The following is a 22260-nucleotide window of genomic DNA, read 5'->3' as shown; positions in this document are numbered from 1 at the left end:
CACAGGAAGCCTTTTTTTTTTTTTAAGATTTTATTTATTTATTTGACAGATACAACGAGAGGGAACACAAGCAGGGGGAGAGGCAGAGGGAGAAGCAGGCTTCCCGCCCACAGGGAGCCTGATGCGGGGCTCGATCCCAGGACCCCGTGATGATGACCTGAGCCGAAGGCAGACACTTAACGACTGAGCCTCCCAGGCACCCAGGAAGCTTTCTTTTAATGAAGCTTTCTCTTCAAAAAAGCTTTATGAAAGCTTCTCAACTCTAACTATGCAGATTTTTTTAATAGTAGAAAATTGCCTTAATGAATAAAGTGAGCATCATTGGTCAAAAATGAATTTTAAAGTTTAAAACATAAACATGGAAGAAAATAAAACATAAAAATGAAAAAAATATAGTTAGATACTTAAATGTGCCCAAATCACTTGAAGGATACTCAAGACTTGGGAATAATGGTTTTCTTTGGGAGACAGAAGAACGCTATATTTTTTTCTGCCCTTTAAAATTTTTGAAACGTATGTATATATTACCTAGTCAAAGTGTTCTTGATTTAAAAAATCAAAATGTGTAATCTCCCTCTGTGATCTCTCTCGCTGTTTCTCATGAATAAATATATTTTTTAAAGTGTTAATACATTGTAAGATCACAGGGTATACCAAAGTTACCAATTAGGAATTAGAATATCCATATTTTTTTTTAAGATTTTATTTATTTGTCAGAGAGCACAAGCAGGGGGAGCGGCCAGCAGAGAGAAAAGCAGCCTCCCCCACTGAGCAGGGAGCCTGAAGCAGGACTCGATCCCAGGACCCCAGCCAAAGGCAGATGCTTAACTGAACCACCTAGGCATCCCTAGAATATCCGTATTTTTAACCAATTTGCTTTTGGACAAATCCCTTAAGAACTTTTAAATTATGAAAAATTTGTCAAAAAAATTGGAAGATAATTGGTTGGAAATGAAATTAGAAATGAGCTACCCAACCAAATTAAACTGATAAAAAGCATGTACCACGTTTTTTAAATTTTAAAAAATCATTCTGAGGCTCACAAAAATGACCACTTCCTCCCCCCAAAAAATCCTAAGTAAACAAAGACACATGATAATAATTTGTAAAATCTCCCCTGGAGCGCATTCCCACATTCCCACCCCGATCCTCCCACCAGAACAAAAAGAAGCAGGAAAAAGAAAATGGCAACATAAAAAACCAATGAATTAAAAATAACGAGTTTTTGGGGCGCCTGGCTGGCTAAGTAGGTTAAGTGGCCGACTCTTCATTTCTATTCAGGTCATGATCTCAGAGACTTGGGATGGAGCCCTGCCTCAGGCTCCGAGTTGGTCATGGAACCTACTTAGGATACTTCCTCTTCCTCTGCCCCTACCCCCACCCCGTTTGCTCTTGCTGTCTTTCTCTTAAAACAAAATAAAAAATTTAAAAAATAATGTTTTCAGGGTACCAGGCTGGCTCAGTCAGTGGAGCATGCAACTCTTGGTCTTGGGGTTGTGAGTTTGAGCCCCATGTTGGGTATAAAGATTACTTAAAAATAAATAAAATCTTAAAAAAATAAATAAATAAAAATAATGTATTTTCATCAATTCATCCTGTGACAAATTTGTTGCTGGAATCCCTAAAGGACTAGGAGAGAGTAATGAAAGAACAGAGAAGAGTCCAAAAGTCCACACTTTTGACAAGGCCAGTCTCTAAAAATACAGATTGCTCCATTCCTAGTAAATGTTGCTGCCCAGAGTCCTGCTCGTGTTACCCTTGGCATGTTTCTCCCTGCCCAGATAAAATGACTGTGAATGGTTTTCAGTGAAGGAATTCTGGGCAGAATTTGAAAATGCTGAGGTATGATGGGACCCTTGTTAAGGATGGAGATAAAATGAGGTAATAGATTTCTCTTTTTCTGCCAGAGCTCTATCTGGAGCGAGCATGCCAAGCGCATAGTCATTGAAGAGGCAAGGACAGGCTGTTTTATTGTTTTAAACTGGCTATTCAGTCACACCATTCTTGATTCTTGACATCTGTCTGGCCTCAGTGTCCCTTCCTGCGGGTGTGGATGGCTGTGGGTTTGAATCCATCAGCTGCCCTCTACCTGGTTGCTGGCCCTCTTACCAGAAGGCATTTGGGTGTGTTATGACCAAGATGACCCAAAAATGTGGCTCCTCCATTTTTATGGCCTAAGGTGGAGAGCAATGCTTTGCTTTTTTTCCCATTGCACATCTAGATGTGTAACTACACACGTTCCCCCTTGTAAATTGGGGTTACCATGGTAACCAAAAGGCTCAAGGACTGGATCTGGCCAACCAAGAGGGCAGTTTCATGTGGGTAAAGTGCCAGCTCACCTGTCCTCCTGGGCCAGCAGCCTGCAGTCCTGCCTCAGGTTCGGAACTAGCAGTCAGCCAAGCCTGCACTGCTGTGCCCAACTAAAAACCGCAGCTGGTTGGCTCGCCATGTCTTCTCTCACTTAGTAACCCAGCTAAGGTCAGGAATGTAATGCTCCTACGCGCCTCTCAGCGAGAAGTCGTCATCTAGGTGTGGGATGAGTGCTGTGAGGAGCCCCACCCACAAGAGCAAGACTGAGGCAGGGGTATATCTGGCCAGTTCGCTAAGGTTCCCTGTTCTGCCACTTTCAGGGGTGCAGTAGGAAGCGGATGGGGCCCATGCATGTGTCTCCTGCCCAGTAATCCAGAGAGGAACACCTCTGACCTTCGTTCTGCTCAAGCTGACTGATTTCTCCAGTTAAGATCAGAGATGGGAGATAGCAGGCAAACAGCAGAACTCCATTCCTTTCTGTTGAGATTTATGTTTTAAAACTTTGAAATATTCATTCTCAATTTGTCTCATCATAAAAAGTAAAAATAGTAATGAAATTTTGAGGCATCTGTAAAGTGTTTCCTTAATGCTAGTTTCTTCCAGTGCAATCACGTTCTCATTTAAAGCTGCTGGTCCTTTCAGTGAAGGCTGCGGAGAAGAGCAGATTTCCTAAAGAGCCTTTCTGTTGAAAACAGGCCCAAAGGCTGTGGGGTAGCTGGTGGAAATGTGTGGCTCCTGCAGACAGGGTGTGATTTGGAGACTAGAGCTGAAGGTGACATTTTCTGTCTGAGGAAACACCATGGACAGTATATCCTGAAAGAGTTCCCCCTTTCCGACCTTTCTGCCAATATTCTGTTTGCTTGGTTTAAGAAAGGATTGGCAGAGGTGTCCAATAACAGAAAGCACATACAACCTCTTCAAAGAGAAATCTGATTTATCCAGTTTCACATGTAAGTTATGACCCCATCATTTAATTTCCAGAAACCTGTCTTACTAATAGAGGAATGGGTAAGTAAAGTCTAGCATATTCACTGACATGCAAAGGGAGCAAAGACACACATAAACCACCCCCCACTAGGGCCATGTGAGGTAAATACAAAATAGGGCTTATTGAGGGAAAACTCGGGAGCGCAGAGTGTTCCTTGAGCACCCATTACCTCACAGAGAAGTGTGCTTCAGCTGGGGAGAGCTGCATCAGCTCCACCGTGAAAAGGATTACAGTAAAAGGACCCAATTCCATGATGCTCTCCTTGCTTATGGAAGGAACATGCCTGTGACAATCTAATAATGAGCTACTTGGTCGAGGCAAATACTCTTGTTAGACCTTGTTAGAAAGAGGGAGCTTTCAGAGCTCTACTTTGGTATCAGCCAGTTCCATGTGGCCAACTCAGATCTGCTAAGTAGTTCCTTTCTGCACTGGCTGTGGGGCTATCTGGATTTGCATAATTATGTGTTATTTTGCCTTTATAAAGAATGAAGTGTGTGAAAATAGACAGGAAAAGTGGAAGGATACATACTAAACCACTGACAGGGCTTACCTCAGAGTAGAATTGAATTAAAGAAGCAAAAAGGAAAAACTCTCCTTGTGTGTCATTACACACATTTCCTTTTTTTTTTTCTTTTTTTTAAGATTTTATTTTTAAGTAATCTCTAAACCCGACGTGGGGCTTGAACTCACAACCCCAAGATCAAGAGTCACACACACTACCGACTGAGCCAGTCGGGCACAGCCAGGTGCCTCGTGTGTAATGGATTTCCATGTTGCTTGAATTTGCTACATTGAGCATATATTGTAAATGAAATAATTTTACAGTGGAAATGTTAAGAAAGAAAGATTGGGTAAGGATGAGTAAACGTGTAAAGAACATTTTAAGTGATGAAATAGCAGTTTTCCATTAAATATTCCTGTGCATGTTTTTCCAATTCTGAGGAAAGTGTTCATTACTTTACCGGTTTCCTTTTGGAAGCATTCTGGTTTGATCAGTTTAGACACCCACAGACAGTGAAGGTGTAGGTCGGTAGCATGATTGCAGAGTACACTCTCATTTTTAAATGCCTCTCCCCAAGTTGTTCAAGGTAAACAAATGTCCAACAGAAATATTTTGCCTCTGAGTTACAGTGGCCTGCCCACCCCCCGGATGTTCCCAGAGAGCTTGATTTGGTGGGATCCAAGCCCAACACCTGTTTGCAGGGCTCAGGTGCCACCTGTGAGGCAGTGGGCATGACCTGCAGCCCTTGGGTACCTGGTGATTGTATCCTGTTTCTAAGAGATGCCCTCAGAGTGTTACCTCCCAAATCCACCAGAACATACAAGCCAGGAGGCTCATGACTTCAGAACCAAAACCACGGACTTTCTCTAGCAAAGGTCACCTAAACTGGGGCCCTTTGTCCAAGCTCATGTACATTTCAGGAGCTTGCTTGGGAGCATTTCCATCTTGAAGTGTGGGGGAAAGACCAAAACAAAAATAAACATAAATACACACTCTGGCCTGCTAGCCTCAGCCCTGATCAGTGTTTCTACAGGGTTTTGCTCAGGGTGACACTTGAGGACACTTAATAGATGATAAGTCCCATCCCACGCCATGGGAGCCTGGTCTGAAAACAGGACCTCCCTCTGCCCATGCCTATGCCCACACCCAGCTGCCACCACCAAGGCCTTTGTGAAATCAGCATTGCCTAAGGGAGGCAGGAGTCCTGAGGCAGGGAAAAAAGTGTGCCGTTTGCCTAGCAAGAGACTCTGACACAAATGCCAAGGCTTAGAAAAGATAAGAACAGTTGCATAAGGGCACAAGCAAAGCGTATAAAACTTAGCACGTGCCTAACACTATGGGTGAGTTGCTTTCTGAGGTCAGGTTTCCTGGTTTGGTTACACCGGTCAGACAAGATACGGATTATAGGGGCGCCTGGGTGGCTCAGTCGTTAAATGTCTGCCTTCGGCTCAGGTCATCATCCCAGGGTCCTGGGATCGAGCCCCGCGTCAGGCTCTCTGATCAGCGGGGAGCTTGCTTCCCCCTCTCCCTCTGCTGCTCCCCCTGCTTGTGCTCTCTCTCTGTCAAATAAATAAATATCCTTAAAAAAAAAAAAAAAGATACTGATTATAGTGAATAGGTGAACAAAGGCCAGAATGAGTAGTTCCTAGAGCCATTCTGTTGATGTGAATCCAGGGGATTTGAAAGTGAGTTTGAAACCTTTCCAACTTACCTGTAACCAGAGCTAAGCCGCCAGCATAGGGGCTAAGACAGGGAACACGGGCCACCACCGTAATCCCCAAGCAGGAGGAGAAAATACGATCAGCCAAAATTTCCCCAAGCCAGTGGAAATATAGGTGTTGTGTTCTCTTCTGTGCCTTCTCAAGTTCTGTAGCCATTTGTGTGACTTTTCTCCTTCAGGACTCCAATAGATGTGAACTGAGGAAAGAGCCTCTCTTACCCCTCCCTCCTCTAATTAAAATTTAGGGAGAAGTGGAAGCAACTTTTGATTTTCCCCCAAAGGCCCACTTCCCCGAAGACACTGGCTGAAGAGCTCTTACCGTCATTTTGCTCCTCCACGAAGTTCTCAAACTCGTTCCTTTGTTCCTCGTAATACTCTCTCTGCAGCTCATCAGCCCGCAGCTTCTGCCTCTTCTCCACTGGGAAAGGGCAAGAAGTGAGAGTTGCCTCCAAGAATGGGGACAGTGGCACACTTTCAGGGGAACGCTGATCATTTTGCCTGAGAAACTTGAACCTGGCGGGGAAGGGTTGTTTGGGAGGGGGACGGATTTGGGGCTTCACGAAGATGGTTTACTCCTGACACAGACTTTAAAACTTGAAGGACCCAGGAACTCATCTGTCCAGGCACCATATTTTGCAAATGAGAAAAGCAGTTTAGCTTCACTCATAAAATTAGTGGTGCATCTGAGTATGCTGGGCCAGTTAGAATCTAGAAATCCAATGATTAGAAATGAATTCTAGGAGGGAATAATCAACTTAAAGTTAATTTCAAAGTCCCATGTCAGGCTCTGAGCTCAGCAGGAGCTCTCTCAGGCTCTCTCAAATTAATAAAATCTTTTTTAAAAAAAGCTAATTTCACATTAATACCTCCAAGTCCGTCTTTGAGCCGTGTCACAGCCAAAATGTGTGCCAGGCACAGATTAAAAAGGCAAGTAAGAAAGATTCTGTCCCTCTGTTTTAGAGGCCTGTAGTCCATATAAGGAGAAAGATACAAAAATAAGTCATGCCCAGCAGTATGGCTGTTGTGATAGAAATGTATACAGGGCACAATGATGGTAGGGATGATAAAATGAGGTAGGGAGATCTGACAGGATCCTTGATATCCGTGCTCTTAGGCAGTTCCCTCCCTTTGTGTGGACTGGCTTTAACTGACTCTTCTAGTGAGCAGAAGATGGAAGCCATGATGGAATGTGGCTTCCTTCTTGGGCATCTCTTGTTCTGAGGGAAGCCAGCTGCCGTGTTGTAAGCGGTCTTATGGAGAGGCCCACTCATGGCAAGGAACCGGTGGCTTTGACAGAGAGTCGGCAAGGCACTGAGGCTTGTTTGAAGGCAGATCTTGCCGTCAGGCCTTGAGATGACTGCAGCCTGGGAGAGGTGCTGAGCCTGAGGCCCCCAGCTAAGGCATATCTGGACTGCTGAGCAACTAGACCGTAAATGTGGTTTTAAGCTGCTGAATTCGGGGTCCATTGGTACACAGCAATAGGTAACTGGTACAGAATATGAGGTGATCAGGTCAACTTCCTGAAGTTACTGACTGCAGGTATCCCTTATTTTGTAAGACAATGCATTCTAGTGAAGTTGGCTGTAAACTTTTTTTTTTTTTAAGGTTTTATTTATTTGAGAGAGAGAACAGGGAGAGGACCAGAGGGAAAGGGAGAGAGAATCTCAAGCAGAGTCTACACTGAGCATGGTGCCTGACGTGGGGCTTGATCTTACGACCCTGATCATGACCTGAGCTGAAACCAAGAGTCGGACGCTTCACCAACTGAGCCACCTAGGTGCCTCAGCTGTAAACTTTTTTATGAGAAATCTGAGTTCCACATGATAACATTGGGGGGTACACCTCTGTAGTCAGAAGAAATACCCCCAGTGATAAGTGAAAACTGTCACCAAGAACATATAAATATGGGAACCATTCCTTGGCAGTTGAACCGTGCAGCCCCCCAGCAGCGCCTTGAGCCCCAGCGGGAATCCCTGCCTGAAATACCACATCACACCTTCACCAGCAGGTGAGCTGTTCCTCACCTGCTTTATTTCAGCCTGGAAAAATCTTTCTAGATTGGAGATCTTTTGGTGTAAAATAGTTCCCCGGTTCACCCATTTCTACCCTTAAATCTTGACCTCTTCTTGACCAGGGCTCTGGTTGTCTGAAAGAAATTATTGAAAGTTCTCTTAGTATCAAGATAATTGCATTTAACTGGGCTTCAGCTGGACAAATCCACAACAGCAGGAAGGCCATATCTGGTGCAGGAGGTACTGGTCCCTCAAGGACACCTCACACTCCTCTGGTATGATCACATCAAAGAGGGGAGACTCAGGCGCCGTTGTCCCCCCCAGCTTGGCTGTGCAGGAGGAAGTCGGGGACAGTGATGATGGAAGAAGAGAAACTGAGGAAGCCATTGGGTTCTTGCCCTACCCCACATTACAGGGGTGCTGGGACAAACAACAAAGGATTTCTTTGTGCAGTAATAATACCATAAACCATCTGAAATGTTTGAAAGTTAAGTGGCCTACAATAAGTCAATTAATTAAGTACTTGTTATTTATATTACATTATTTTATGTAACTGAGAGTAAAAGTCCACTTATCTGTGAATTGGTCTCAGTGCAGATTCCTTAGGTAAATCCCATGTTTTTCCCACACTTATGCCTTTACCCACATAGTTGTGGGACTCTGGAGTCTGGCAGAAGGAATTGGTACTCCCGTCCTTCCCCCACACTTACCCCTTGCCCCACATCCACACATTTCTTAAGAGGGAATTGAGGCTCAGAGAGGTACAGTGACCTAATCAAAGTCACACAGTTGGTCAGGGCATAGCTTGGGATGAGCCGGAGCCCCAGGTGCCCACACTCCACTCCTTGGCCCAGAACACACCTTTCGTGGCCCCATCCCCCTTATGATGCACCCTGAGCCCCAGTGTTGCTCCAAGTCCTAGAAACCCACTGGGGATAGGAGGCAAAGGGGTTTGGAGTGTAGGAAGCAAGTGCTTAAATAAGCCATCACCAGTTCCTAAAGAAGCATTTTCCATTCCTATGTACTTCAAAAAAGAAGCAGTCTTTCCAAATTGCCTTTCTGGAGATGCGACAAATGGGACCCTTGACTCAGCAACAGCTAAGAACAATTTAAGTCTTGGGACAAAATGCCACGTTGACACTGTGCATTCTGTGCATTGTGTACATCCCTTCTGAGGTTCTGCATTTCATTCTTAGTGCCTCCTCTCGTCCTAAAGGAACCTCTTGCATCTTTCTTTACCCAGAAGCTTAGAGATGTCAGGTGCCTGTTTCCTGGTTCCAGATTCCAGTCTGTCGATGTCACTTGCCTTTTACCCAGCCTGAGACATAACTGGGCATTGTTCTCCTGCCCATACAAGGGAGTCACCCAGATGACAGCAGGTGAACTCAGGTGCAGGTGCATCCTATGTCTTCACCAGGCTGTCCTGGCCGCCCGCCCCACCCCCCCGCGACTTCTGTTTGAGATGAGGGACTTCTGACTTCATCATGCTCCTCGTGGTTCTGAATCAGCTTACGAGGATGGAAACTATTCGCCTCTCCTAAATTCACGCCAGTTCCCCGCTGGAAGTCTGCCAGGAGGCCGCTTCTCTGATTCCCATCAAGAACTGCCCAACCTTCATCACAGCCCTTCCCATGTTTCTGGATGTTTGCTACCTTCTAAATCTCAAGCTGGGTGAGGCCTGGAGATTTTCCCAGTGTGGTTCATACTTAATCCAGTTGGTTGGGGGTGGGGGAAAGGAATTTCATCTCCAAGCATTTTCATCATTTGAAAACAGTCCTGTTATTTTTACTGAGCAAGTTAGCCTCGCAGAGCGTGCCGAGGTACACAAAGAGTTTATTCAGACATACGCGCAAGTAATGAATCAAGCCACAGACTCAGAGACAGAGCTCAGAGTCCTTGGAAGAATCTAGTTCAAGGGCAGAAAACTTAGATGCCTTCAAGGGTCGGCAGGTCATGGAAATGAGGGTCCCTGCCAGGCAGGGGCAGCAGGGCCTACTTCGGACTAAGGAGGAGACACGCTTCCAAGCTCAAAAGCCTTCCAAATGCATTGAAAATGAAAATTTAAAAAACAAAACAAACACACAGAAAAACACTGCTGGCTGAATACCACAGTTTCAGGGGCTTATGAGTAAGGAAACTTGGGGCCAGGGTAGGAAGAGGCCAAGGCCACTTAGCACAGCTGTCACCAAGCCCACTGCCCCAGCTCCTAGTCCCAGGTGCCCTCTCCCTGCCTGTAGTGCCGGTGAGTGCTCTTGCACGTGAGGCACTGTCTGATACCCCCAGAAACCACACACCCAGATACTGTGTTCCCTCCTGACTAGAACATATTTGTCCTTAACGTTGTAAACTTTCTGAAATTGGGATGCCTCTCGTCTCTATTAAGTGCGTTCGATGTAGCCCTGCCCCTTTTCGTTCCTTACCCTGGTGGTGTAGTCAAAGATGTGACCTGCAGTTGAGGAAATGTGGAGTTTCTAATTCAGAACCGCCGTCACTTTGGTACCCGATGGCCTAGGGGGAGCCTTCCTCGATCCCCCAGCAGTCCCCACAGCCCAGCTGACTGTGGGAAAGGAATGGGAGGGGCAGGCCTCCAGCGTCCTTACCGTTGGCCTTGTCTCGGGATTTGGGGGACCGCTTGCCGCGCTTCCTGAGGAAATTTGAGGCATCTGATTCTTGCATGAAAATCTTCTGTTCCACATCTAAAACCCGAGAGAGGCCCGTCACGCCCAGCCCAGGTGCGCCAGGGCTACCACAGTAGCTCTCCCGTCCACCTTGCACCCCTGGGTGGCCCTCGCACTCCCCTTCCTGGGCCTCTTGTCCTGCCACCTGCCGGGTACCCATCGATGCACCAGTCCCCTCCTGCAGCACTGTGGGAGAACACAGGGTGAGGGCTGTGGCACCTCAAGGGGAGCCCTTGCCCCGAGCTGAGCTGGGACAGCCCTTCCCAGACACTGGCTTGCCAGGCCCCAGGGTGGGGCCCTGGGGTCTGCAAATCCCAGCCACAGAGCAGTCCACCCAGGAAACCACCAAGTAAGCTGTTCTTCCTGTGTTGTGTTATACACACACTCACACACAAACACACACACACCCCAGGCACAACTGTCTTAACAGTAAACACGCCCCCTTCCTACCTAGGCCAGCTAAGCAGCCTCACCTAACGCTAGTCCGTCCTGGAGCCTCCCCATACTCACTGGTCAGGAGCACAGCAGCTGAGAGACAGGAGGCCATGAGCAGCCGTCTCCAGGCCATTTTTGGAGGGGCTGAGGCTCCATTTGGGAACCACAGGGCAGAGAGGGTTCTGCCGTCCCTGAAGCCAGCTGCCAGGTCCTCAGGTCTGTGCCAGGCTTGCCAGGAGGGAGGGAGGCAGGAGACATGGATGCCCCTGGGGGGGGGGGTGTGGGAGGGGTCTCAGCGGTGGTTTCCATTGGCTGCTTCCTGGAGCACTGGAGATGTTTTTGACGTCCTGCAGACCTTCACAGAAGCAGAGCCTATCGTCGTCGGGTCCCAGCCGAGACTGTTCTGAAGCGGCCTTTCCAAGATTCTGCACCCAAGGAGTTGCTGTTGGAATGCCCAGCCCAAGAGTCAGGATTCCAAAGACTTTCAAAGAGACCCTGGCATCTGCTTCATGGGAGGTGGGGGACTCTAGTCCTGGAGGCTGAAGCCTGTCGGGGGGAAGGGAGTGGGCCTCAGTGGGAGACTTTGACTGAGATGTCAGGCAAGGAGGGACCAGAAAGCCTGGAAGACCCCCTCAGGTGACCCTCGCATGGACACATAGGCTGTTACAACAGTAACCAGAGTACCCCTCACTTTGACAGATCCCCCAGCTGAGGTTCACTGTCAAGCAAAACACAGACCCCTGTGCTGGGGTCGCAGCGCCCTTTCAAGACTTTGAGGAAGAGAGGCAGTCCGCCTTTCACTGCAGAGGGGGAACAGCACACAGGGTGTGAAGAGCCCACAGTGGAGCATGCACCTCTAGAAGGAGACAAAGGCACACCCCACGTAGGGCAGGAAGTGAGTTCCTAGAAGTGGGGACACTAACAGGATCAGAGCTCTTCGGGGCCATCAGAGTGCAGTCCCTTTGGAGATACGTTCCTCACCTTGTCATTTATTATGAACGATCCTCAATTCTTTGTTACTAGCTGAAGAGTGGCACTTTGGACATCGTTTAGAGTTTTCTTAATGGCAACCATCACTAAACCTAGAGCACAGCCCACACCTACCTGAAGGCATGGGGAGAGGGAGGACCCCATGGAAGTCATGTCCCCCAGTTGTCTCATCAGTGACCTTCTTGGCCATACCTGGGACGGCAAAGCTAAGTGAGGCCATTTTGAGGAAATGCAGACAGTTTGGTAATACCAGAGCCCAGGAGCATGTGGAGGGCGGGAGGTAGGCAGGGCCGAGGTCACAGGAAGGAGTTTGGTCTCCATCTTTGTGAGGCATTCTAGCATGTGGGCTATAAGCACAGACCCTGACCAGGCACCTTGGATTCAACCCCAGCTCCAGCCTTGGCCAGCTGCATGGCCTTGGGCAAGTCATTTACCTCTCCATGCCTAATCCCTTCCTCTGCCACATAGACTGACGTCAGGATTGGAGTTAATACATCCAAAGTCAGAATGGTGCTTAGCACGCATGGAGCATTGGATATGTGTTTGCTGTCATGACACAATCATGAACCATTGAATGATTTTGAGCAGAGAAGTGACAGGAGGGTTTTTTTTTTTTTTTTTTTTTTTAGGAACACTACCATCCCAGTGATGTGGAGGGTGGGAGGGACTAAGCACTAGGACTTAGAGAAGGCTTTTGCAGTAATCCAGGTGAGAGATGGGTGCCAGCAAAAGGCAGGAAGAGCAGGCATGGAGAAGACAGAGCATTTCAAAAGACTGAAGAAAGAATCAGTAGGGCTAGACTGATTAGCTAGGGGTAGTGAGAGGCTGGGAAGTGTGCATTCAGATGGCTCCCCTGTTTCTGGTTTGGGGAACTGGGTAGATGGATGGCGAGACCATTCAATGAGGTGGAGAACACAGGAGAAAGTTCGAAGGACATGCATTGGACAAATCAAGTGTCTGACCCTTGTGGGATTCAAACCAGATCTTCTAATGTCAAGTCCAGTGCTCTTCTCATTTTCCCACAACAGTAATTTTGTGAATATACTAAACCATCACCACGATCAACTTTAGGACACTTTCAGCACCCCAAAAAGAAATCCCAAACCCATTAGCCATCACTCCCCACTTTTTCCAACCCCCAAAGCCCTAGGCAACCAGTAATCTGCTTTCTGTCTGGATTTCCCTGTACTGGGCACTCCATCTAAATGGAATCATACAATGTGTGATCCATTGTGACTGGTTTCTTTCACTGCAGATACTGTGTTCAAGGTTCGTTTATGTTGTAGCACACATCAGTACTTCATTTCTCCCTGCTATGAAATAGTATTCTTTTGTACGGATATGCCATATTTTATTTATCCATTCACTTAATGGACTTTGGGTTGTTTCTACCTTTTGACTATCATAAATAAGGCTGTTACAAACATTCTTCTGCACAGTTTTGGGTGGGCATACGTTTTTATTTCTGTTGGGTAAATACCTAGGAGCGGAATTGTTAGGTCACATGGTACCTTTGTATTTTACTTTTGAGGAACTCTCACATTATATTTTACATATACTCATCTTCATATACTCATCTTTCTTCTCAAGTGCTGTGAGGTCTCTTTGAAGAGACATTTCCATCTTGCTCTACTAAAATGCCCAGCATAGAATAGGTACTTCATATATGTTTATTGAATTAATGAAAATACTCTTGGGTGAGGGCATTAAAAGGGAACATTTATAAGCTTATTTCAATGGGCTATTCACAGGAAGGTACCCACACAGGGACCCAAAATTTCCAATTTAATGTATCACTGGGTTCAGGATTGTTCTCAAGCAGCAGGAACAAATTTTGTGGTGCACTTAGGGATTGCATTAGAGGGTGGCCAAGTTGGCTTTATCATTCTCCTCAGCTTGACCCAAGTTTAGACAATTTTCTTCCTGATGATAGGCCCCTGACCTCCCTTTTCTTAGAGCATTTACTTTAGAAAACTTGCAACTGTAAATTCTTTCTCTGCCCCTTTGAAATCTATGCAGATCTTCTCCCAGTCTCTTGCTGGTCTTACAGTCCAGGAATGTCTTTCTCAGGGACCTGGGGACCTTCTTTTTGAAATGAAAATATCAAACGAGAGAGCACCCCTATCTCCCAATCTCTGTGGGAGGGTAGACACTTGGCTTTGGTGGGCACCTTGCTCCAATTGTGAAGGGCAGTTAACAAATGCAGGTGGCCTGAGATTCCCCCCACCCCACCTCTTAAAAACCCTCTAGGTCCTTGCTTCCGTGGACTTGAGTTTAGCGTCACTCTTCTGTTGCAGTAGTCCTGAATAATGTCTTCCTTACCTATTTAATTTTGTCTTTTACAATTTTAATCCTGACACGGTCATGGATTCAACATATCACCTGATCCACCAGGGCCTGCGGGCATGACTCATGTAAGTGGAAATGGCCCTTTGGGACAGTGTGTCCAGGCAAATGAGATCACTAGATGCTATGTCCCATGGTAAGTGTTCTTCCAAAACAAATATGTAAAAGCCCATTTTCTGCACCTAATATTAAGAATATATTATGCTCTGGGGTGCCTGGGTGGTGGCTCAGTTGATTGGGCTTCCGACTCTTGATTTAGGCTCAGGTCATGATCTCAGATTCATGAGCTCGAGCCCTGAGTCAGGCTCCACACTCAGTGGGGAGTTTTCTTCTCCCTCTCCCTCTGCCTCTCCCCCTGCTTGTGCACTCTCGCTCGCTCTCAAAATAAATAAGTGGGTCTTTGAGAAAAAAAAAAAGAATATATTATGTTCTTTCATGTTACTTCATTTTCAGTGGACTGGTTATGTTCCTGAGCCTGTTTCCCCTGCCCATTTGATAGGGTGAATTAAGGATTATACCAGAAGAGGGACTCATGACCCTGCGAACCAGGGGATCCCCAGAACTCAACTTCCTCAGGAGTCCCCGTAGCGAGTATAGATGAACGTTTTTCCTGCCACCTCCTCAGGTTTCAGGATCAGGGAGAATAAAACATCTTAGATATGAATGTGAGGGCTTGTTTGTTGAGTAAGAGGGTGACAGTTTGTGAAAAATGTTTCAGCTTATTTGATGTGCCCCTGGAGCTGACTGTGTTGACACAGTTGGGTGTGAAAAATGAGAGCTTGGTGAGTCAGGACAACATGACTGAAACCTTTCTTGTTTCTTATTTTCCTGTAAAAGACATGCATTTCTCTAAGTGCCTAGCCAGAGTGTCATGGAGCTTCTTTATAGCTTTTCCCCTCATAGACTACAGAGTATTATTAGTCCCTTATGAAAATGGTTTCTAGAGGTCTCCCTGGGGAATTAAGTCTGAGGGAAGATGCCCCCATTCAGAAAAAGGCACAGAACATTCTACAGCTGCATGGAGTACTGCTGAGAGATCACCCATATCCGCGTTGACATTCAGCAGGCGAGCACTGTGATGGCTACAGTATTACTAAAATATTAAAATACTTTCCTGTTAATGGATAAATAGCCCCTTTCCTGAGCCATCTTCCCAAAGCACTCTACTGCCCCCAGTGCTCCAGGCGCTCCCCCAGAACCCGTGCTTTCCACAATCCCTTCTCGAAAGGGGTGATGTTTGGCGCAGCAGGGAGCCTGCAGAGCCCTGCTCTGCTCCCACGGCTAGCCTTGATTCTGGTTTGATCAGTGCCTGTCCTGTGCCAGCTAAACATATTTCCTATCACTCTGAACCCAGGGCTTTCTGATTACTCACTGTTCCTCTGAACAGGGTCCACCTCTTCTCTTTGTCACTTCTGTTCTGTTTTCCATGTGAAGTACTACCCCCAACCACTGTCAGAAATTCCATACCAGGGGCGCCTGGGTGGCTCGGTCTGTTAAGTGCCTGACTTCAGCTCAAGTCATGATCTCAGGGTCCTGGGATCAAGCCCCGCGTCCAGCTCTGTGCTCACTCGGGAGTCTGCTTCTCCCTCTCCCTCTGCCCCTCCCCTTGCTCATTCTTTCTCTCTCTCAAATAAATGAAATCTTTTTAAAAAAAACCCCATACCCACTACAAAGCAGGGCACATGTTGGGGTATATGTGTGAGAGAAGGGTATGTATCAATTGGAAATGTTTTCAAACACTTGGCAATGTGGTGTCATAACGGTTGTTGGCAAGAGGAAGCCGTAACAGTGTAGGCAACCAGATGCTCTACCAGAGGTGTTACACTACAATAGGTTCTCCTGGTTTGCTGATTCTTCTAGAATAGGGTAGGATAGAGTCAGTTATTGGTGTAAGGGAAGGATGAATTGACCCTATTTTTCTGGAAGATGAACTTGAATGGATAGATCATAACTGTTCTGAAAATTAATCACTTGGCTGGTCTCAGCAAAGTGTGTAAAAAGATCTTTAGTGCTCTGAATGACAAAAACTGGCCTTACCCTTTGTGGGAGGGGAAAGAAAGGAAGAAGACAGGGTGGAGAGGTGGTTTGGGTCAGTGAAGGGGAACCTTGGGCAGGTCCTGACTGCGTTCCTTGGGCTTCTTGTTCGTGGATCCAGAAAGAGCTGATCACTAAGATTGCTGAAATTCATTACACCTTGGGCTTAACGCCCTAGACTGAGTCTCCTGGGGCTCATCTCTCTCCCAGAGATATGAAGTAAAGGACCTTTTTTCTACTACCTGTGACAGCAGCTAAAGCCGAGTACCCAGCCACTCCCATCTAGCCTCCATCATGGCAGCCTTTGCCCCTCCCAATCTCCAGGAGCCTGAGCCTTCTGGCCGAGACCCGCTTGCTCCCACCTTCATCAGCAGCCTCTTGCCTCCTGACCTAAGAGACTGAACCACTGCCCATTTCCTGCGCTGCCCATGCTTTGGGAGTGACACTTTGGTGTCCGGGGTCATTGGTGTATCACAGCCCAGGTCTTCACTGCTCAGAAGTTGACCTGTCAGGAATTTAAAGAGCATCCTAGTCAGAGTGGCTCGAAGCCCCTCTCCTAAAAATGACACTTGAGGGGAAGAAGTCTACCACTAAGGATTTATTGCTCTAGGATGTGATAACAGCTTAGCAAGTACAGCTACTTTAGGTACTGAAGACGACCCAGCTAGCAAGACTTGGGTACATCTCACCAAGGCCAGGTTCCAGCACAAACTGCAGTCTCCCCAGGCCACTGTCCCAAGACCAAACTCCCAAGATGCAGCCAAGGCAGATCCCCAACGTACAGCGGGGGAGAGACTGAATTTCTGGACTCTTCCATTGTCATCAGATGGGGGGCACTCAAATGTTCTCACTCTTGGGATGGATGGAGGTGCATTCACTTTGCTCTGAAGGGTCTAGAGATGTGGACCTCACACTTGACTGAACATCCAGATCTCCCTGGTGCTGTAAAAATAAACAGTGCCTGGGCGTCAGCCCGTGCGTGCATGTGTGCACGTGCATACGCGCATGCGTGTGTAATCAGTAAGTGCTGAATACCTGAATATTTTTTGCCAGCTTTATTTAGGTATAATTGACAAACGGAGGTTGTATGTATTTAAACTGTACAACTGATGTTTTGATGTATACATTGTGGAATAATCATCATAATCAAGCTAATTAACATATCCATCACCCCAACCTTTAAGGTTCTTGTTCAGTTTATGTGAGGTCTGAGCATCAATCTCTTTTACAAACATTTGAGGTGGTTATAATGAATAGCTAAGGTTGAGAACCACTAGTACATGTATATGTATATATATATTGATACATGTGTACAGATGCACGTGCTTATACACACACACACATTCAGAGACTCATCCAATTTTTTTTAAGATTTTATTTATTTAGGGGCGCCTGGGTGGCTCAGCAGATTGGCCGTCTGCCTTCGGCTCAGGTCATGACCCCAGGGTCCTGGGATCGAGCCCTGCATTGGGCTCCCTGCTCAGGGGGCAGTCTGCTTCTCCCTCTCCCTCTGCCTGCAGCTCTGCCTACTTGTGCTTTTTCTCTCTCTCTCTTTTAAAATAAATAAATCTTTAAAAAAAAAGATTTTATTATTTTTACTTGAGAGAGAGAGAGCACAAGCAGGGAGAGGAAACAGATTCCCTGCTGAGCGGGGAGCCTGATGGGGGGCTCCATCCCAGGACCCTGAGATCATGATCTGAGCTGAAGTCAGATGCTCAGCTGAGCCATCCAAGTGCCCCTCCAATTTTTTATTTTAAAAAAATATATATGTGTGTGTGTTAGAAAAAACTTGTAGTGGGAGTGGCTTTGATTTTCTTCCTTTAGTATTTTGGGGGTTCTTTTTTTCAAGTTTTGTACAGTGTTCTTGCAATCATTTATAAACCCAGGGAAAGAAGCCAAAGTGCTATTTTTAAAATAACTTTACTGATCTTTCTAGATCCAGCTCAGCTCTCTGTATGAGCCACTTCAACACCCATCTGACTTCCCTCCCCTGAATTCCTCCCGGCCTCTGACCACTACAGTGCACCCAGCACTTCATGGAGACCACAGAAGCTTGCTCTCTGTTCCGTGTTGGTATCGTGCCTCCCCCTAGCCATGGAGTGCCCGGAGGGCAGGGTCTGGTGCATCTTTACAGGGACAGAGGTACTATTGATAACCTGGGCCTGAGCTGGCATTGGGAGTCGCTCAGTTCCCTGAACAAAGACGCTCTCTCTGTCTCTGGAGATGAAGCTTTCTGGTCTCCAGGTAGGCTGTCTAGGAGAACGGAAGGGAAAGGATCCATTGGCAAGGTCTGTGGAAGAACATACAAGTGACGTCTGTGGGACAAGAAGTATGCGCCAAGCTGGCTAGGGTCCCTGTCTGTCCAGGAATCTGGTGAATGTATGGCTTCTATTCTGAGCTCTCCACAGTTCTGGCGGCTCGCCACATCTTAAGGCAGACCCAGGGAGGAGGGGAACTGAGCCACATCAGGAAGCCTGGGCAGGGGTGACCCGTGCCAAAGGAAGACAGACACAGAGACCCCTGTCTTGCCATCCTCATGGGGTTGGCTTTGAAGCAAGCCTCTGGGGGGGCTCTTGCTAGGTTAAGTCCTGCATGGCAGGCCTGGGAAACCAAAGGGACTGGAAAATGGAGGTAAGAGCCCTGGCCTTCTTCGTCCTAGTAGATGTCAAAATGCATCTTACTTGGAAGAAAAAAGCATCATCCTGTGTGACTTCCCAGTTGTACCCCAGCACTGGGGAATATATTAGGATGTAGCTTCCCTAAAGTTTGGACACACTAGCACTACAAAATGCTCGAAGATGAAAGGGTTCCAGAGTCAAATAAATTTGGGAACTACTAGACTGTCACCCTCCTCTCTGCCAGATTCACAATGCAGAAGTGTATTAAAGACTCTGGCGAGTCCTGCAGCTGGAAAATCCTAGCATCCCTCCAAATTTAATTGACAGTACCATCTTTATTCATGGAGCACCTGTTAATAGCCAAGGCCTGTTTTGGGAAGATCTGAATTGGTTACTTTATGGCAAGAGAGTCCATAGCTAGAATGGTATTTGTCAATAATTCAATTCCATTTCTAAGAAGAAGTATAAATTGGGGCGCTTGTCTGGCTCAGTCACTAGAGCATGTGACTCTCGCTCTCAGGATTGTGAGTTCAAGCATCATGTTGGGTGTAGAGCTCACTTAAAAATAAAATCTTAAAAAAGAAGAAAAAAAATCATAATTTAATAAGTATTACATATTTGGACCACTAACCTCAAATAATATACTGGCCAATTGACAGATTATTAACTGGAAACAGTTGCGTTTTTTTAATGACAAAATAATAAGCTGTGAGCACCAAAGTCATTGACAGAATTGTCCAGGAAAGAGAGTGGTCAGTGTAAGCAGGAAAGCTTTTAACAGCACTGGTGTAGAGGAAGATGCAAGTTTCTGAAGGATGAACACAGTATGCCTCAGGAGGGAGAACCAGGGGAAGCATTCTAAACTGGGGTTATTGGTCTTACCTTTTGATAAAGCAAAAAATCCAACACAGGAAGGATAAATACAGATATGGACACACGAAAGAAGGAAAATCATGTCCCTCATATGTCCAACTCTGGACCAGATTGGAAAGAGTGTAAATTCAGGGTCATCTGTTCTGACCAGTGAGAATATCAGGAAAAATGGCATCTCATCCTATGACCTAGTTAGACTCTGATTAGCACCCTTTTGAAAAACAGCCCAACTTAGGGCATGGAAGCTCAAAAACCATTTGCATATAAACAAAGCCTTTAAGCATGTAATAAATCTGTCCTAGAAACAGTAGCTGTTGACATCTCATTACATGTACATTATCCTTCATGTCATCAGTTCTTCTGACATCTCTGGGAACTCAGGGCAAGTGGCAAGCCGTGGCCATTATTGCCAGGGCAAGCTCCTGCCCTAGCTGTCTGCTGCTGGACAGCCCCCAAGGAAGGCTGGCTACCCTGCTGGCTACCTAGCTCAGGAGCTTGGCTCTTATTTTGTTTTGATTTGTTTTTTGTTTTCACTGAAGTAAAGCAAGGGAAGTGGCTACTCTTAAGATCTTACGGTGTCTTAATGGTATGAATTGTCAGTGCTGGCAAAATTGTTAAAATTAAAGAAAACAAAGTCCCCTGGCCCCAAATCTTGGCCACTTGCATTTTTTGGCACAGCTGATTCCAGGGAGGGCAGCTAGAGATGGACAGGTAGAGATGTGGCTGCTGGAAGCGTAGGCAGGAAGGAGGCTGATCCTTGAGGCTCACATCCTTATAGAAATAGCTGGGGAGTGAGAAAGGCAGAGACTGGCTGTCATGTGGCACAAAGAGGGTGGGAACAGAGTGTTCCAAGCATAGGAATAGCTGTTCAAGGAAAAGATGAGAGCAAGCGTATGTATGATTGTGTAGGGTATCTGTGTTGTCCCAAGGCCAGAATACCACATTTGATTCTCAGAACAACCCTCAACCCCATGGTGGGGGGATTATCACCGTTTCAGAGATAAGATCCCTGAGGGCCCCCTTTATCTCACTGAGGTCCTAGACAAATTAAAGAACAAGGCAGAGCAGTAGGTGAAGGTTAAAATGTCACCTTTATGGCTCAAAATCTAGAGTGTGAGGAGCCAGCAATGTATATGAGTTCCAGTTGCTCCACATCTTCACCAACATCTGGTGATGTTACTATTTTTAATTTAACCGGTTGAGTGAGTGTTAGCAAAACCATATCACATTATGGTTTCTGTTTGCATTTCCCAGATGTTGAGCACTTTCTCATGTTCTTATTGGCCATTTATTTGTATGTATTCCTTTGTAGAGTTTCTGTTCGAGTCTTCTCATTTTTTTATTGGTCTTTTTATTATTAGATGTTTATGTTCTTGATACAATATTTTGTCAGATATAAATTTTTTAATATATTTTTAAATGCTTTGTCCAAGGTTTCAAAGATCTTCTGTATTTTCTTATACAAGTGTTATATAATCCACCTGGAACTGATTTTTGTGTATCGTATGAGATAGGAGTCAATATTCGTTTCTTCTCCTTATGGATATCCAGTTGTTCCAGCATCATTTGATGAAAATTTTTTCCTTTCTCCATAGAATTGCTTTGCTGCATCTGTCAAAATTCAGCTGTATCTGTGTGATTATTTTGTTCCATTGATCCATTTGTCTCCCCTTATGTCGATACCATTTGTCTTGATTTCTATAGCTTTTTACGTCTTAAAAGCACGTGGCATAAGACCTCCAACTGTGTTCCTTCTTTTGCTATTCTGCATGCTTCTCTACTTCCATATACATTTTAGAAGCACTTTAGGGAGATTAATTCGGGGAGAATTGCAATCTTAACAATATTGGGTCTTCCAGTCAAGGGGTCTAATGTTTCTTTCCATTTATCTTGATCTTCTTTAATGCCTCACAGCAATGTTTTATACTGTTCTGTAGAGAGGCCCTGCACAGCTTTTGTTGAATTTATCCCTAAGTATTTTATGGTTGTTTTTTTTTAGATAGAATTTAAATTTTTTATTTTCTATTTACTGGTAATATATGCAAATGCTATATACTTTTGTGTATTGACCTTTTATCCGGCAATCTTGCTCAATTCCCTTTTTATAGTAGACTTTTGTAGATCCTTAAGGATTTTCTGTGTACACAGTCATGTTTGTGAATGAGAGTTTTCCCTTCTCTCTAATCTGTATGCTTTATGTTCCCTTAGCACAGCAGCTGAAGTCTATGATGAGAGGTTGCTTAGAAGTGGAAGATCACCGTCTTAGGGGGAAAGTATAGTCTCTCCTCACTAAGTGTGGTGTCAGCAGTTGGTTTTCTGTAGGTGTCCTTTATTAGAAGGAGATCATATCCTTCTACTTCTGACCTGCTCACGGGCTTGTCGTTGTTACTGGATTTTGTCAAATGCTTTTACTGCCTCTACTGAGATAATCCTACAATTTTTCTTTTATTCTGTTAATGTGCTGGATTACCTTGATTGACTTTCAAATGCGAAACCCACACTTTGTATTCCTGGGGTAAACCCTACTTTGATGATACTGGATTATCCTTATTATTTACTGCTGAATTCTATGGCTCCTATTTTATTTAGAGTTCTTGGGTCTGTGTTCAGGCGACTTGTCTATAGTTACTTTGTAATATCTTTTACTGGTTTTGGTGTCAAGGTAATGCTGGCCTCCTAGAATGAGTTGGGGATTATTCTCTCCTCCTCTCCTTTCTCAAAGATTGTGTATAAGAGTCATATTATCTCTTCCTT

General features: G+C 45.7%; 2 protein-coding genes across 2 annotated transcripts in view; one reads left to right on the top strand and one right to left on the bottom strand.

The window, feature by feature from the left end:
* The window catches only part of MCM10 (minichromosome maintenance 10 replication initiation factor), an 81668-nt gene that overhangs the window by 45646 nt on the left and 13762 nt on the right, over nucleotides 1-22260 (top strand). The window lies entirely within an intron of this gene.
* UCMA (upper zone of growth plate and cartilage matrix associated) lies at nucleotides 4677-10778 on the bottom strand. Its single transcript, XM_028114673.1, has 5 exons — nucleotides 10721-10778; nucleotides 10325-10396; nucleotides 10133-10228; nucleotides 5840-5938; nucleotides 4677-4744 (listed from the first exon to the last, which is right to left on the bottom strand). Exons 1-5 carry the CDS (start codon nucleotides 10776-10778, stop codon nucleotides 4677-4679), a joined length of 393 nt encoding a protein of 130 aa, XP_027970474.1.

The sequence above is a fragment of the Eumetopias jubatus genome, unplaced genomic scaffold (assembly GCF_037043125.1).
Source record: "Eumetopias jubatus isolate StellerSeaLion01/CBP00866 unplaced genomic scaffold, mEumJub1_p1.0 scaffold_8, whole genome shotgun sequence".
NCBI classification, from domain to species: Eukaryota; Metazoa; Chordata; class Mammalia; order Carnivora; family Otariidae; genus Eumetopias; species Eumetopias jubatus.
This window is presented reverse-complemented; position numbering and strand designations above follow the sequence as displayed.